The 13,237-nt window shown below is 34.5% G+C and overlaps 1 protein-coding gene across 2 annotated transcripts; it reads right to left on the bottom strand.

The window, feature by feature from the left end:
• Window positions 1-314: 314 nt before the first annotated feature.
• On the bottom strand, window positions 315-10,267 carry LOC129312392 (transcription factor GTE8-like). Of its 2 annotated transcripts, none has more exons than XM_054954984.1 (11): window positions 9,083-10,267; window positions 8,139-8,956; window positions 7,944-7,992; window positions 7,733-7,864; window positions 3,661-3,731; window positions 3,440-3,512; window positions 1,773-1,853; window positions 1,580-1,695; window positions 1,410-1,476; window positions 1,153-1,283; window positions 315-1,066 (listed from the first exon to the last, which is right to left on the bottom strand). In XM_054954984.1, exons 1-11 carry the CDS (start codon window positions 9,183-9,185, stop codon window positions 797-799), a joined length of 1,911 nt encoding a protein of 636 aa, XP_054810959.1. In that variant the 5' UTR covers window positions 9,186-10,267; the 3' UTR covers window positions 315-796. The 2 variants fall into 2 exon arrangements, with proteins under 2 accessions (XP_054810959.1, XP_054810951.1); XM_054954976.1 differs by having other exon boundaries at window positions 8,139-9,509; window positions 9,915-10,267.
• Window positions 10,268-13,237: the final 2,970 nt, after the last annotated feature.

Below are 13,237 nucleotides of genomic sequence, written 5' to 3'. Positions count from 1 at the left end.
TGGGTAACGTATTATCTTAAAGTTGAAATTTTTGTATAACGTAATAACCCTACCACTTATACCATCAATCAATTATGATCTGCATGATTCATTTTTCAAATGTTTGTAGAGTACTTCAGAAATCAATAGGAACTACGATAAATACATCACGCATCCTCACTCATAAGATATTAATCGCAGTTCGAATACTTGAAACAAGATATTGAATGATAATGACATTGATGGCCTTCCGTAGCTCACTGGGCCTCTTTTAAGTTTAAAGATCATCTTAGTCCTTCTGTCGGCCCTTACTCCACTATCAAGTGCTCAGAAAATGAAACTGAAACTATCAAAATTGTACCAATAATACAACAAACAAGTTACAAATACAGGCACACAGCATATCGAGGAAACGATGCATGGAGCTACTTCTACTATCAGTCGTCCATAATCATGAAAATCTAAAGGACTATATTTTGTACAGATTTGACTAGACGAAGAGATGTTAAGGCCACTATCACAAAAGTAAGCTAATGCAAGCTGCCATCCTGATGGGAAGGGGCCAAAAAGTACCCCCGTTTCTGATCACACCGGCCCTTTCGTAGTCTTGAGAAGCTGAAACTCGATATCGTGTCGTGTCTCCTAGAGGCTGAATGCTACCACAAGAAAAGATGCTTCGTCCCTTTTGTGATGGATTAATCATAAGAACTAAATAGTTCAAGAGGTTGCCTGGGACTAGGATAAGTTTAGTTTACCAATATTCTTTCTTAGGACAACATGCTGTTACATTCTTTCACGATTACAAGTTCAGCATAATTTAATCAATCTCTCCCTCTTCCACATCATTTACAGGATTTGGAACGCTAGGAGGCTCTCCGTCGTCGTCTTCATCATCCACTTTCATATACAATCCTAGTTGTTCCAAGGGATTTCCGCCCGCAAACTTGAAACTACCCAAGCCGTCCTGTGAGTGATCAGGACTAGTCTCATCTACAGAGCTAGGTAATTGCTCAGCCGGCGCAGCTCTGAGCATTTCCAAGTCTTCAAGAAAGCGTGAATTCTCATTGATTTCAACAGTCTTCTCAATCTGCAGGGGTGCCAATATATGCTAGAATAAAATCCAGAGATAAAGGATGGACATATGTACCAGCAACTTATCCGCTGATCATTTACCTGTAGCAATGCTTGGCGTGCAGCTTCTCTCTCAAGCTCCCTCTTTCTTCTGGCTTCTGCAGCAGCTTCTGCCTCTGCCTGTTTTCGAGCATCTTCAGCAGCCTTTGCTTCTGCTTGTAATCGGGCCTTTTCTGCTCCCATGATAATCGAAGTTAAGTCAGGAGATAGGCTTGTTAATATATGAAGTCGAACAGCCTAAACTGGCGAAGTAATCCTTAAAAAAAAAAAAAAGCATATTAATATCACATCCAATTCACCTTTCTGACGCTCCATCTCGAGTTTTTCCCTTTCCTGGCGCAATTTCTCAGGATCCCCCTTCTCACCCTGATGTCAGCCAGATTACATGCAGCGTAGTTTAGCACTTTTTTTTTTTTTTCCGATCAGCCATAAGTTCAACAGTTTAAGGAGCCCAGATTTTGAATTGTACCTGTGCCAGAGTTTTTTCTCGGGCTTTCAAGATGGTATCAGCAAACCGATTCTTCAATAGAGCAGCTCGATAGAGTTTTCCTGGAGAGACCTGTCTCTCATTTGGACCGCTGTCCCCTACAACATTTTCAAAAGCTAATTAGTAGGCATTTGATATAAACATAAATGGCCGGGACTTGGATATATTCTTTTACCGTCTTGACAGCAGTCTGAGTCGAAAGAACTTTGCTTTTGCTGAGGATTATCTTCAAGTTGATCCAACCTACTTAGCGATTCTGTAATATATAGAGATCAATAATTCAAGCCAGTGTGATAGCCGAGAATCTTGATTGTAAAAGAATATAGAGCCAGCTTGCAAATACAAATAGAATTATTTAGAACAATAGGCAAGGGGCCTCAAGGCTAGTGATAGTAAATCATTACTGCCATAGCCCAAATTATAACCATGCAACAACAGAGTCATAATTATGCAGATGCAGTAACTAAGACGTTTGTCTTTTCTATGCCACCTTATTAGCTTTGCAAGTGCTTCCAAAGACAACATCTTTATAAGAACATAACAAAGCACAGGCTTCTTGTTTGGTCCTTGTCACCTTCAATTCTCTCAATAAAATAAGTTTCACGCACAAGATTACGAGCCTGTGCTTTTACACACTTAAGCTTTTGAAATGAAGCAACCTTTGCAAAAGTATCGAGTCTTCATGAACTAGTGGCTAAGATATTAATCTTTGCCCTACTCCTCTCTTCATAATTATTATGAAATGACAGTATAAAGCATATGGGGAAATTCAGATCCTCTCCACTTGAAATCCCCTCTGTCTCCATTCTAATTTTTATAGATTTGTAATCCACATAAACTGAAAAGGAAATAGATGTTGCATCCCCTTGATTTATGAGGAAAAGAACACAGTAACCATTCAAATCAATCCAACGGCTATAAATTGGAATGAAGACAAAGAGGTGAAATTTCAGATGAAGAAGATCCAACTTTGTAGAGGGTGTCCTATTTCCACACCACAGGCCCAATAGACTCCAGTGTGAAAGAGTCTGCAGCAACAACAAACTCTATCCCACTTAATGAGACTAGTTACATGGATCCCTTGATGTTATTGTGCTCTATCAACAACAATCTCTTAATATATATATCATTCACCCAAAAATACTGTTCGATGGCTTTATTTAATGTGAAGAGTGTAGTAGCGAGTAAACATAAACCACTCGCATTCCTTCACTCAATAGCTTCAGTTTGAGTTGAAAGTGGCTCTTAACTTCATATATGAGTTATATCCTAACTTCTATAACTTTTTTTTTTTGTCAATAATGTTGACAGTACAGTGCCCATTCCTCTCTTGCGTGTAGTTTATATATCTACATTCTAACATTTGATACAACAATATTGACATCATATTTTTCAGTCAGGACATTGAATTTTAAAAGAAACAATCAGCGTTAAGAAATAAGAATAAAAATTTAACAGAAGTCCAAAACTTGAACCTAAAAGTTTCAACAAGAATCTATAGCAACAGAACATGTTTCTACAATCTTCTACTTTGTAGTAATCAAGAAGAGTAAACAATTGACCAAAAAAAGAAAGAGCCTTCAAACAACATCAATTCAACAGGCCATTTCCATAAGGTCTATGCTAAGTTTGAATCGTTGCCTAGTAGCAGGAATCCAGAAGACAAATTATAAAATTCACCACAAGAGAAAAACAAAGCATACACCACAGGAAGGTCAAATAATTAGAGTGTACTGGACACTCCACGCAAGCTGATCATAATTCATTTTCCATGGTAACAGTAATAGTTTAACCAAAAAATAGTTGACAAACAAGCAGGCCAGGCCAAGAACAATCACTCACGTTGTCTCTCCAGAGTATCAACAACCCCGGTCTTTTCATCCAACTGAGGTCCAGACCCCAAATTTTCTGGTACCTGGAGAAGAACAAAGATAAATAATTGCAGTGAAAGTTGCCACAAAATCATCAAAGAGAACCCAAAAGAAAACAGCATTGGGAATTAGAGGGCCAAAATGCTGACATTCAATAATAAGAGATAAACAACTTCCATTTCCCACTCATACCTCTGATGCGTTCGCTTGACTTGCTTTAGCATCATCAGCTTCACTATCAGAGGAACTACTAGAGCCTGTATCTGAATTTGGACATCCAGATATCACCACCAACAATCAGATAATAGAAATAAGGGAAAAATACATTTAATAATTTAATCGGGCTTCATACAACTAAACAACAGCATAAAGTGGCCATAGAGAAAAACATGAAGAGCCAAATTTGTTGAATACTTTTTGATGATAACAAAACTCAAGAAAAGGTTTTGTTTGTGCAAATTATATAATCAATAATGTCAACACCATTCCAAGAGGGCAAAGGAGTAAGAACAAGAAAAGACTTGATATAAATAAGTTTACTCTTTTTATTCTCTTAGTTGTTATGTTAAAAACTAGTTTTAATAGAAAGCTTGCATTTTCATAACATGGTAACAAAAATTTTGATAAACAAGTCTTAAGCTCTCATACATATTGCTTTGAAACTTGGACAATATCCTTGTACATCCTAGTACATTTCATGTTCACCACCTCATCCTCATGAGTTCTATTCAAAACACGTGTTCCAGAGTGAATACCTTAGATTGTTCTTTGTGTGTTGCATGGCATACTCCCAAGTTTTAGAGACATACTTATGAGTTTAAGAGTTCCAAAATGCCTTTCATTTTGTGATTATCAAACACACAAGTTTTAGAGCTCCAGAGAAGGTGTTTCTGCCTTATTCAAACACGCAAGCTTAAGAAGTTAAGCTCGTGAGTTTTAGAGTGCCAGAAAGGGGCTTGGTTCTGAGCACTTAAAACACGTGAGTTTAAGAATGACAGTATCAACAAAGGTTCTTAACTTCTTATCCTCAAAAGTTTAAGTTCTCATCATCATGAGTATTAGCCTAACTGTTCAACTTGAGTTCTTGAGCCTACTCAGCCTCATTACACTCAAGTTTGCCTAAGTCTAAGCCTTGAATACTTGAACTAATTTATTTCATCTTAATCTCAATCATATGTTTTTCAAAGTGTTCAAAAGGTCTTTCACTTCTTGCATGTATTTCTCATGCGATCCTAATAGCCTCCACACATTTCAGTACTCCAAAGAAGCTTGTGTTTCTACCTTCTTAAAACATGCAAGTTTTCAGTGAGCCTCCATGTGTATACTAGACCAAGCTTTCCTAAAGCCTTTCTATACTACTCATCTATGCAAGGATGAACCTAAAACATGCATGTTTTAGTGTTCTAATATGTATTCAATGAGTTTCGCAAATAAAGTATTTTTTTCTCAATTTCTACTTCTACATACGCTAGGCAACATCTCTAAACAGCTAGTTGAGGTCCCAAATGGCTATAATCATGCTCACACTATAAATAGAATCTCATTTAAGTGAGTAGGTAATGAATCAATGATGCATTAATTGTTCTCTATCATCTTTGCATAAATTTTTGAAAAAGCTCTGGTATTTCTGGTTTGAAGGCATAATTGCGATACTTATTCTTTGAGAAAGTTTATCTAAGTGAACTTCAATCATTCCTACCATCTCTTAAAGGGAGAAATTATTAGGAATCACTCTTGTATCATTCTTGAGAGAATTAAGGGAAGAGTTCCCTTGAATTGAGTTCAGAGAGTTGTCAAGTGCTTGCTGTCCTTAAGTGAGGAATTGTAATGATTCACAAGTACCTAATTTAAACTTGCAATATTTCGTGAAGAAAATCTCATAGGGTTTCTGAGGACTAAATATAAACCAAGTGGATGGATTGAACAAGAATAAATTGATTTGTGCAATCTCTCTACTCTTATCTCTCCATTTTATGCACTTCGAATTTATCATTGTTTCACCTTGCATTTCAAAATACTTTGTTTTGACAAGTATTTCCAATTTCCTTGTTTTGAGTATCTATTCATTCTTGTCAAAGCTCTTCAATCAATTCTTCAAAAGGACATTTAAATCTATTTCATTTATTGTTTGTTGAAACCTTTACAATTGATTCCTTAGAAGTTTAACCAAACTTATTTTAACAAACTTCTTGCTTCCATTGTTAATCAAGCTCAGCGTTGTAAAAAATCTTTTAAAAGTTGAAAATTTGCTAAACACCCAATCCACCCTTCCTCTTAGGTGGTGTTGTCAGATCTTACAAAATTTATCCTCTAGAACAAGTGTTACAGAACAGATGCTTGAGACTTTTCACATTCGATGAGTACAATTAGAACATGGACTCAGACTGAAATATATAAATACACACCAATACTCATCATTTTAAAAAATACAGAATCAAAGTTAACAATATAAAGAAAATGAAAAATGTCTATTAGATAGAAATCACAATTGTAAAATTAGAAACACCACTTGACTGTTGTTTCATATATTAAGGGGTGTTGGACAAACTCCAAAAATTGGATAATTAGATAAAGTCAAGTTAATCTTAGAATATTGTGTAGGTAATCATTCAAATCTATTGAGTACCAATTTTTGATTTAAAACATTCCGGAATCAGAAATGGTTCAAGATAAATCCTACAATAAGTTTGCTTTCAATTAACTGTCTTATTGATCCAACTAATATCATTTAAGCTTATTGTAAAAAACTATCACCGGAAAACCAATTCCAAATCATGCCTTTTTTAGCTCAAGCATTGGAAAAATTGCTTCTAAGTTTGCAAAACTCCCTCAAAAGAATTCGGAGTTTAATATCAAGGGTTAATATAACTTGAACTGTATGATAACTTCTGAGTTTCTTTTTTTTTCTTTTTACTCTAGTTTCATTAAAATTAAGGCATAAATGGCACAGCAATGCACATAACGCATCTCAGACAGAGTCCTCGAAGAGGATGCCACCTCTCACTCCTCCTTAAAGTTCCAAAAGCCTCCCTATTTTATTTTCATCTTTCATTTTCATGCCATGTGTTAAATATCTCAATTCCTTATAGAAGACACAATACTGTGGAACAATTATCTTCACTGATTAATTTTCACAAGATACCATAACACTATAACTCAGCAAAACGAACAAGCAAGGGAAGTTTATGTGCGAAACTAGTTCTAAAATGCTAAACATGGATGTATTTAAGTCCTCCTTTTGTATGCATTTCCTACTAAGATATATTAAATTGGGGGGGGGGGGGGAAGGAAAATGAAGACAGAGATAAAAGCCACAAATCTTGTTAAAATGACGGAAGCAATAAGCCATCCTTTAAAATTGCAATCTCTTCAACATTTTATCTATTACATACTGTCTAATTGAAAAGAAAATGAAAAAGATCATTTTTAGAAATGCTCAACACATTTCACATATCAGTGGGGAAAAAAAGACACAAATACTTGGCTCAGGAACATCTATTAATTGCCATCCTCCCCTAGAACTTTTAATGACAGAAGTCCTAGCAAACTAAGAATTAAGGCTACTTCCCCTTGCTAAGATTTAAGTAGTTGGAAATTTAACCTGCAGAGCTAAATCCTCAACAAAAGCTGATTGTTGACACAATTAAAGAAACGCAGAACTAAAAATAAATCTCTAACTTTCCTCTAAAACAAACTCCCCCTCTGCTACTTGAACATAGACATAAATTGAAAAACAGTCCTATTGATAACTTTTTTTAAGATATACGGATTCGGAGACATAATTCAAGAAGTTAATAGAGAAAACATGTTTACATTCAAATCCCAATCGCAATTTAAATTCAGATATTATCAAGGCTAACATCCAAAAATCATTACATATCAAAGATTCAATATCCACAGTGAAACCTCAAGAGAGTGCGGGAAAACACAAAATCTCATTAATCAAAGAACAAAATAAAACCAAAATGCTGAGCAAGATAAAAAAGAGCATAATATTAAGTAGCTCAAAACCAATAGGATAGTTTAATATTAATATTTAGAATAAATTCATAAAGTAAATTGTACATGAAAACTTTATTTCAAAAAGGTCTCTTTTCCCACCTTATGTCCCACCTGTATCCTATAAATGCCTACATATTAGCCACATCAAATAGGTATTAAGTACTATCACATATAAAGTCATTTTAGCCACATCACGTGCATTAGAAAGTATCATAATCATATAGCACAAAAAAGCATCACAGAAGCGTCAATAGTCACTAACCACCGGAGCTTCCTGGACTCAAACGTTGATTAATTCCATGTGTTCTATCCTTTTCACTCCCCTCAGGTGGACAACTTGATACAGGGGGCTCATTGCCACCAATTTCTACGTCCTCATCAGCTAGGTCATTACCTACAAGAAGAAAATAATTAAATGAAAAGCCAATTTAGAGTACACGCACTTGCCCACACATTCGGACACTTTGTATAACCTTTGAAAGGCTGCAATGACGAATTGCTAGGTCCAGAATCATTTAACAGCTGCAACAATAGATTTAGATAAATGTAAGTGAGATCAGACAAAGTGCCATACAAACAATTTCTAAGGAGTCATGTGGGAGGTTGTTATTATTATTATTATTTTTATTTTTATTTTGGGCCAAAGAGTCATGTGGGAGGTTGAATACCTCTATTTCACATGGTTCAGCTTTAGAAATATCCTTTTGCTTCTCTTGCAAATAGTCATCCAAAAGCTTCCGTAGTGTAAACAAAGTATCATCACTCAGATCATCAATATCAATCTCAATCTCTTCCTCTCCACAATCTCTGCCGTTCAAACTTTTTTCTTTCAAGAAATCAATGATATGTACAGGCAATTCTCCCAGCAAAGACTCCAATTCTCTGCCTAAGCTGTTCTTCTCTTCATCTGTCATAATCCGCTTAGCAGGTGGCCTCACATCTGAACTCAGTGGCAATGAAGTGATTTTCCTCTTCTTCGATGGAGGCATTGGTCTAGCAGTTTCCACTGCTCCAAGAGTGTCTGATTTTTCTGGCAATGGAAGAGGATCAGTTCTAGGTAGTTTCTTCTCAATTGCTTTCCATCTCACTTCAAAATATTTACTAAGGGTGTCAGCCATGATATGGACATCATTTCCAGGGGGATTATAAGTCATTGCATTTGAAAATGTAGTCCTTACATCGGCAACAAATTCCAATGGACTTGAGTAAGCTCCCGATGTTATCTTGCCTTTTACTGTTCCCAAATCCATAGGATGCTTAATTATGGTGAAATAATCTGGAAGATTCAACTTCACAACATCTACAGGGGTGTTGAAAACCCAAGCATACTGATGATTCATCAAACGTTTCAACAATGCCTCACACTGTTTCATCAGCATAGCATTTGCAGTGTTTGGCGAACAAGTCTGTGCTGCAGACGCAAACTTCCCAGTAGAGGCTCGGTTCCATGCCCGCGACTTGTTACCAGCTGGATTCAATTTCTTCCCTGATACAGAATTGGACACAGATGGTTTTTTATTGTTCACTATTCTGGGTCCATTTTGTCCGTTATTACAGCTAAGAATATCACTAGAGGATGACAATGTAATAGTATTTGTTCTTTGTAGTTCACCTTTTTTCTGGAGTAGACGAATCTGTTCAAGCTCTGATCTCAACCTACGTACCAAATCTTTTCTTTCAAATGGTGATAATTTAGACAAGGGGAGAACTTGCATGGGAACACCAAAGGGGTCACGGTGGCTTGAATTTAAACTAATACATTTCCTAGTGGGAACGCTTGAGTCCTCTGAAACAGTTATTTCAGTGTCAATTTGTCCTGAGCTACCAGACCCCTCTGATCACCAGCTGGCGCTACTGCATTGCCACAATAACCTTCAGAGTACCTACTACTCTTTGCCATCGTCATGCACAAGATTTCAACCACTATACCATTAGACAGGGACTGTCGCCTTCAGATTAACGTCCAATACCAATCATGGAAATATGAACACCGCTACTGCTTGTCCCAGAAATAACTTAAGGGGGGTGAAATAACTTGACTGTTGAGAAATTCCCGGAAAAGAAAATTTAATTTTTAGTATATTATTATTAATAATATCTTGAAACCCCGCAATAATATAATGAACACTTACTAAAAGAGGAAAGGAAATTAAGGTGATTTTCAAGCATCAGGCTCTTCAAGTTTGGGCGTAAAATTATACAACAGACGGTTGGCATCAAAATTATTGTAATCTAATATGGAGTGAAACTGAACATTAAGAAATACTAGGTTTTCAGATAAACGCTAGTCCTTTCCAGCGATCCTTAAGTCCCAAATATAATTCTTCCACTTAGAACTAGTAGAACAATTTCCAGCAATGAAGGAATTATAAGCCAGCCGTAGAAAATCAGAAAGACCACAGAACTCAAATCTAAACGAACCCAATCCCCAGAAGGACAATTACCGGTCGCTAACTGAAAAATGTGCCGCGTCCAAGGAAGCTCAGAGCCCTTGTTCCAATCTCCAAATATTACTCAAAATGATTCCTAGAAAAGAAAATCAGTAGAAGAAGCACTGAAAATCCAAACGCCGCGATTGGAAAAGAAGCGGCTAGAGGAGAGATCGCAGCTAAAGTAAAACCCTAGCAGAGTTGCAGACACAAAATCAGATGTCAACCAGAGATAAAGCAGACACCGGGAACTTCCCGAAAGCTCAAACCAGGACAGCAAGAGCGAACTTCAAGACCGAACTGCGAGATGAGGATGAGAGCGCCAAACCAGGGAGCGGAAATGCCAGCCACCTCTCGAGACTCGAGTCGCTTCTAAATGGCAAATTGGCAGTCCCCACCTTCTTACATCACAGTCAAAGGTATCTGAGCCGTTGGATTTTGAAATCAATATATCCAACAGGAACTGTAATAACAAGCCATGACCGTCGGATTTACGTTCAACAGATAAGATGCATTTGGCGATTATTATTTCTTACAGCTTGCGCTAGATAAGGTAAAATAGATTATTAAATTGGATTTGCTTGTCCGACAGCTACAGATAAGGACTTTAGGATCTGCCCGCTCTTTTCCTTGACATTTTTTTTTTCTCTGACAAAGGTTCTTCACCGCCAGCACATGTGATTAAATAAATTAATTTGCTAGATATTAGTAGAGGTCATGCATCCTACTACTTCCGGTGAAAAAATATAAAATATTTTTAAAGTGTTAAATATTAAAAAATATAAAATATTTTTAATTTTTTAAAATGAAATCATTATTTTTTAAAAAAAATATCCTGAATGAATCACTCTATATTTATTTTAAAATAAAACCCTATTAAATAAAAGTAAATATAAAAAATTGATTAGTTGAAAGATAAATACCTGCTTTTATTAAGAGTGAAATTTGGATAAAAATATTCTACATTTTTAAATAGAGAAAATATCTTATTTGCAATGCACCTTTTCACTGGTTAGTCATTACTTATTATTAAAATTGGTAATTCGAGCTAACTTAAATTCGCTTGAAAAAACTTAAGACTAGCTTAAGAAAAATATGACTTTTTTTATGTTTGGGCTAAGGCCCATAGAGTAAGAGCTTCTTCAAATACCCAAATAAAAAATATAACATTTTAAAAAATATAATATATAATAAATATTAATTAACTCTAACATTTTTACGTTATTTTACACTAAAATACCATGTGTTTGGGTCATATACATCATTTGAATATCCAAAAAATACATATTTATATTTTTTATAAAATAAAATAATTAATTTTAAAGTAACAAAATTTAATAAAAATAATTTTAAATATAAAATTCAAATATTCGAGCCACTCAAAATTCAAAAAAATTCGAGCTGAACTTGATTATTTAAACTTTAAAATTAAATATATTTGGATTTGGGCCTGTTTGAGTTGAGCCTGGACTCTCCTAGCCCACCCAAATTTGCACATCTACTCGTTATTACACTAATTTCTTACAACTTTTGCAATTTCTTGTATAAAATTTTTTTAAATAAATGAGGTGTGTCATTTTATTTATTGCTTGTATAATAAAACACGATATTCAAGTGATATTAAATATAAATTAACTTTAACATTGATGATACTCTATAGAAAATGTGAGAAAGTAAATATTCATTTTGTTATCAGAATAAAATTAATTAAAATAATATTACATAAAATTTTATTTAAATGACTTGAAATGTGATAAATTATAAATAATGTGATGCGCCTACTTTATTTAAGAATTTGTCTTTTATATATGTATTTTTCTTGTCAAAAATTTATATCAACTGCTGCATTAAAAATTTAAGACATTAGTAAGAGAAGGAAAAAAAAAAGAGTAAATATGTACACAAATTATTCTTTGAGTGGAATGGAGATATTCAAATCAAGCAACTCTCATATTCAATTTAAAAATGACCATAAATTCTCCTAAAATAAAAAAAGAATATAACAAAAAATTATATTAAATTTATGACAAATGTATTTCTGACAATTTTAATGTTATTTATTCTGAACCAAACAAATCAAGCGTATCTCTCTCTCCTCAATTCCTGCATCTACAATTATGTGTTTTAAAATAAAATTATAATTTATTAAATTATAAGCACTATCATTTTTCCCTTATTAGATGCATGTATGTCATAAAAAAGTATAACATTTAATTACAAAAATAATAAAATATCAAACACCTGCGTTATTTTTTATTATATCAAATGGTTTTTTTAAAAAAATGATTTTGAAGCCTTATAAGCCATAATAATGTTTAACATATTATTGTTAGTAGTTTGGGCCTCTTAAACATTATTTTAAGATTCATTTTTTGAGAGAAAACAATCCTTAAATGACATTCAAATTTTTTGAGAGATTAATCATATGGCGGTCACCATGCCGGTTGTAGAAATATCTTAAGTAACTAAAAAATAAATAAATAATGCTTAACATTGTCATCGGAATACATGAATTATACTGATATCACTGTTAGTTTATTAAGACATATCATTTTCATACAAAATTATCTAGCACTTATTTTTATTACTACGTCATATTTAAACATCTTGTAGCCGTATTTCTCCCAGTGTAAGAAAAGTTGCATTTCTTTTACTCAATCACTATTAGCTCAATGGCCATCTTTTTAACCCGGTGGTTGGGAAAGAATCGTTTTAACTCAGTGAAAATGTGACGATTTTCTGGCCCCATGTTTTTTTGGACTGAAAGTTAAAAAAATATATATATTGTATATTCATTCTTTAATACGAAAAAAATGTCGTTTTTATTATTTTTCATTTAAGCCCCAAAAGACATTCCTTTTTTTTTTTGGCTAACCCCAAAAAACCATTTTTTTTAACCGAAGGTAATGTGCTCTTCATGGGCCTGGATATGGCTTCCATCGGCCCAATCGACATCGATTCCATATTTACGTAGGTGGGGTTTGCAAACTAAACTTCGGTCCACGCTTGACATTGAGTGTCATTCTGGGCCTTCTAATGGGCCTAGCCGATGCCAGACTTACATTGGACTTAGCACTCTATTCCTATGTGTCTTGATTTACCATTAGGTATTATGACGATTACATTAATATATTTATCCGTTTTTTTTTTCTTTTTGGGTAATTACGACTACTAGCAGTAACATTTTCCTTAATTGGCTGTGTACTGGTTTTGCTTTTTATTTCTCTCCGAATGAAAGTGTTTCCTGTCTTATTCAAATAAAAGTAACACACTTGGTGCCAAAAAAAAAAAAAAGTAACACACCGACACGGTTGTCCGTACCCTTCCAGGTCAAACAC

This window comes from Prosopis cineraria, unplaced genomic scaffold (genome assembly GCF_029017545.1).
Source record: "Prosopis cineraria cultivar Desert tree isolate PC_DT_omini unplaced genomic scaffold, ASM2901754v1 PC1, whole genome shotgun sequence".
Taxonomy (NCBI): Eukaryota; Viridiplantae; Streptophyta; class Magnoliopsida; order Fabales; family Fabaceae; genus Prosopis; species Prosopis cineraria.
Note: the sequence above shows the minus strand (reverse complement) of the source record. Positions and strands in the feature narration are given on the sequence as shown.

What these genes read in the sequence shown, in the direction of transcription:
- LOC129312392 (XM_054954976.1), bottom strand. Translation starts at nt 9,185, where the DNA reads ATGCAAGTTCTCCCCTTGTCTAAATTATCACCATTTGAAAGAAAAGAT. An exon ending in GTCATTGCAGCCTTTCAAAG is followed by an intron (nt 7,865 to 7,943) that starts GTTATACAAAGT and finishes TTCTTCTTGTAG; the next exon opens with GTAATGACCTAGCTGATGAG. An exon ending in CGAGATGGAGCGTCAGAAAG is followed by an intron (nt 1,284 to 1,409) that starts GTGAATTGGATG and finishes TCATGGGAGCAG; the next exon opens with AAAAGGCCCGATTACAAGCA.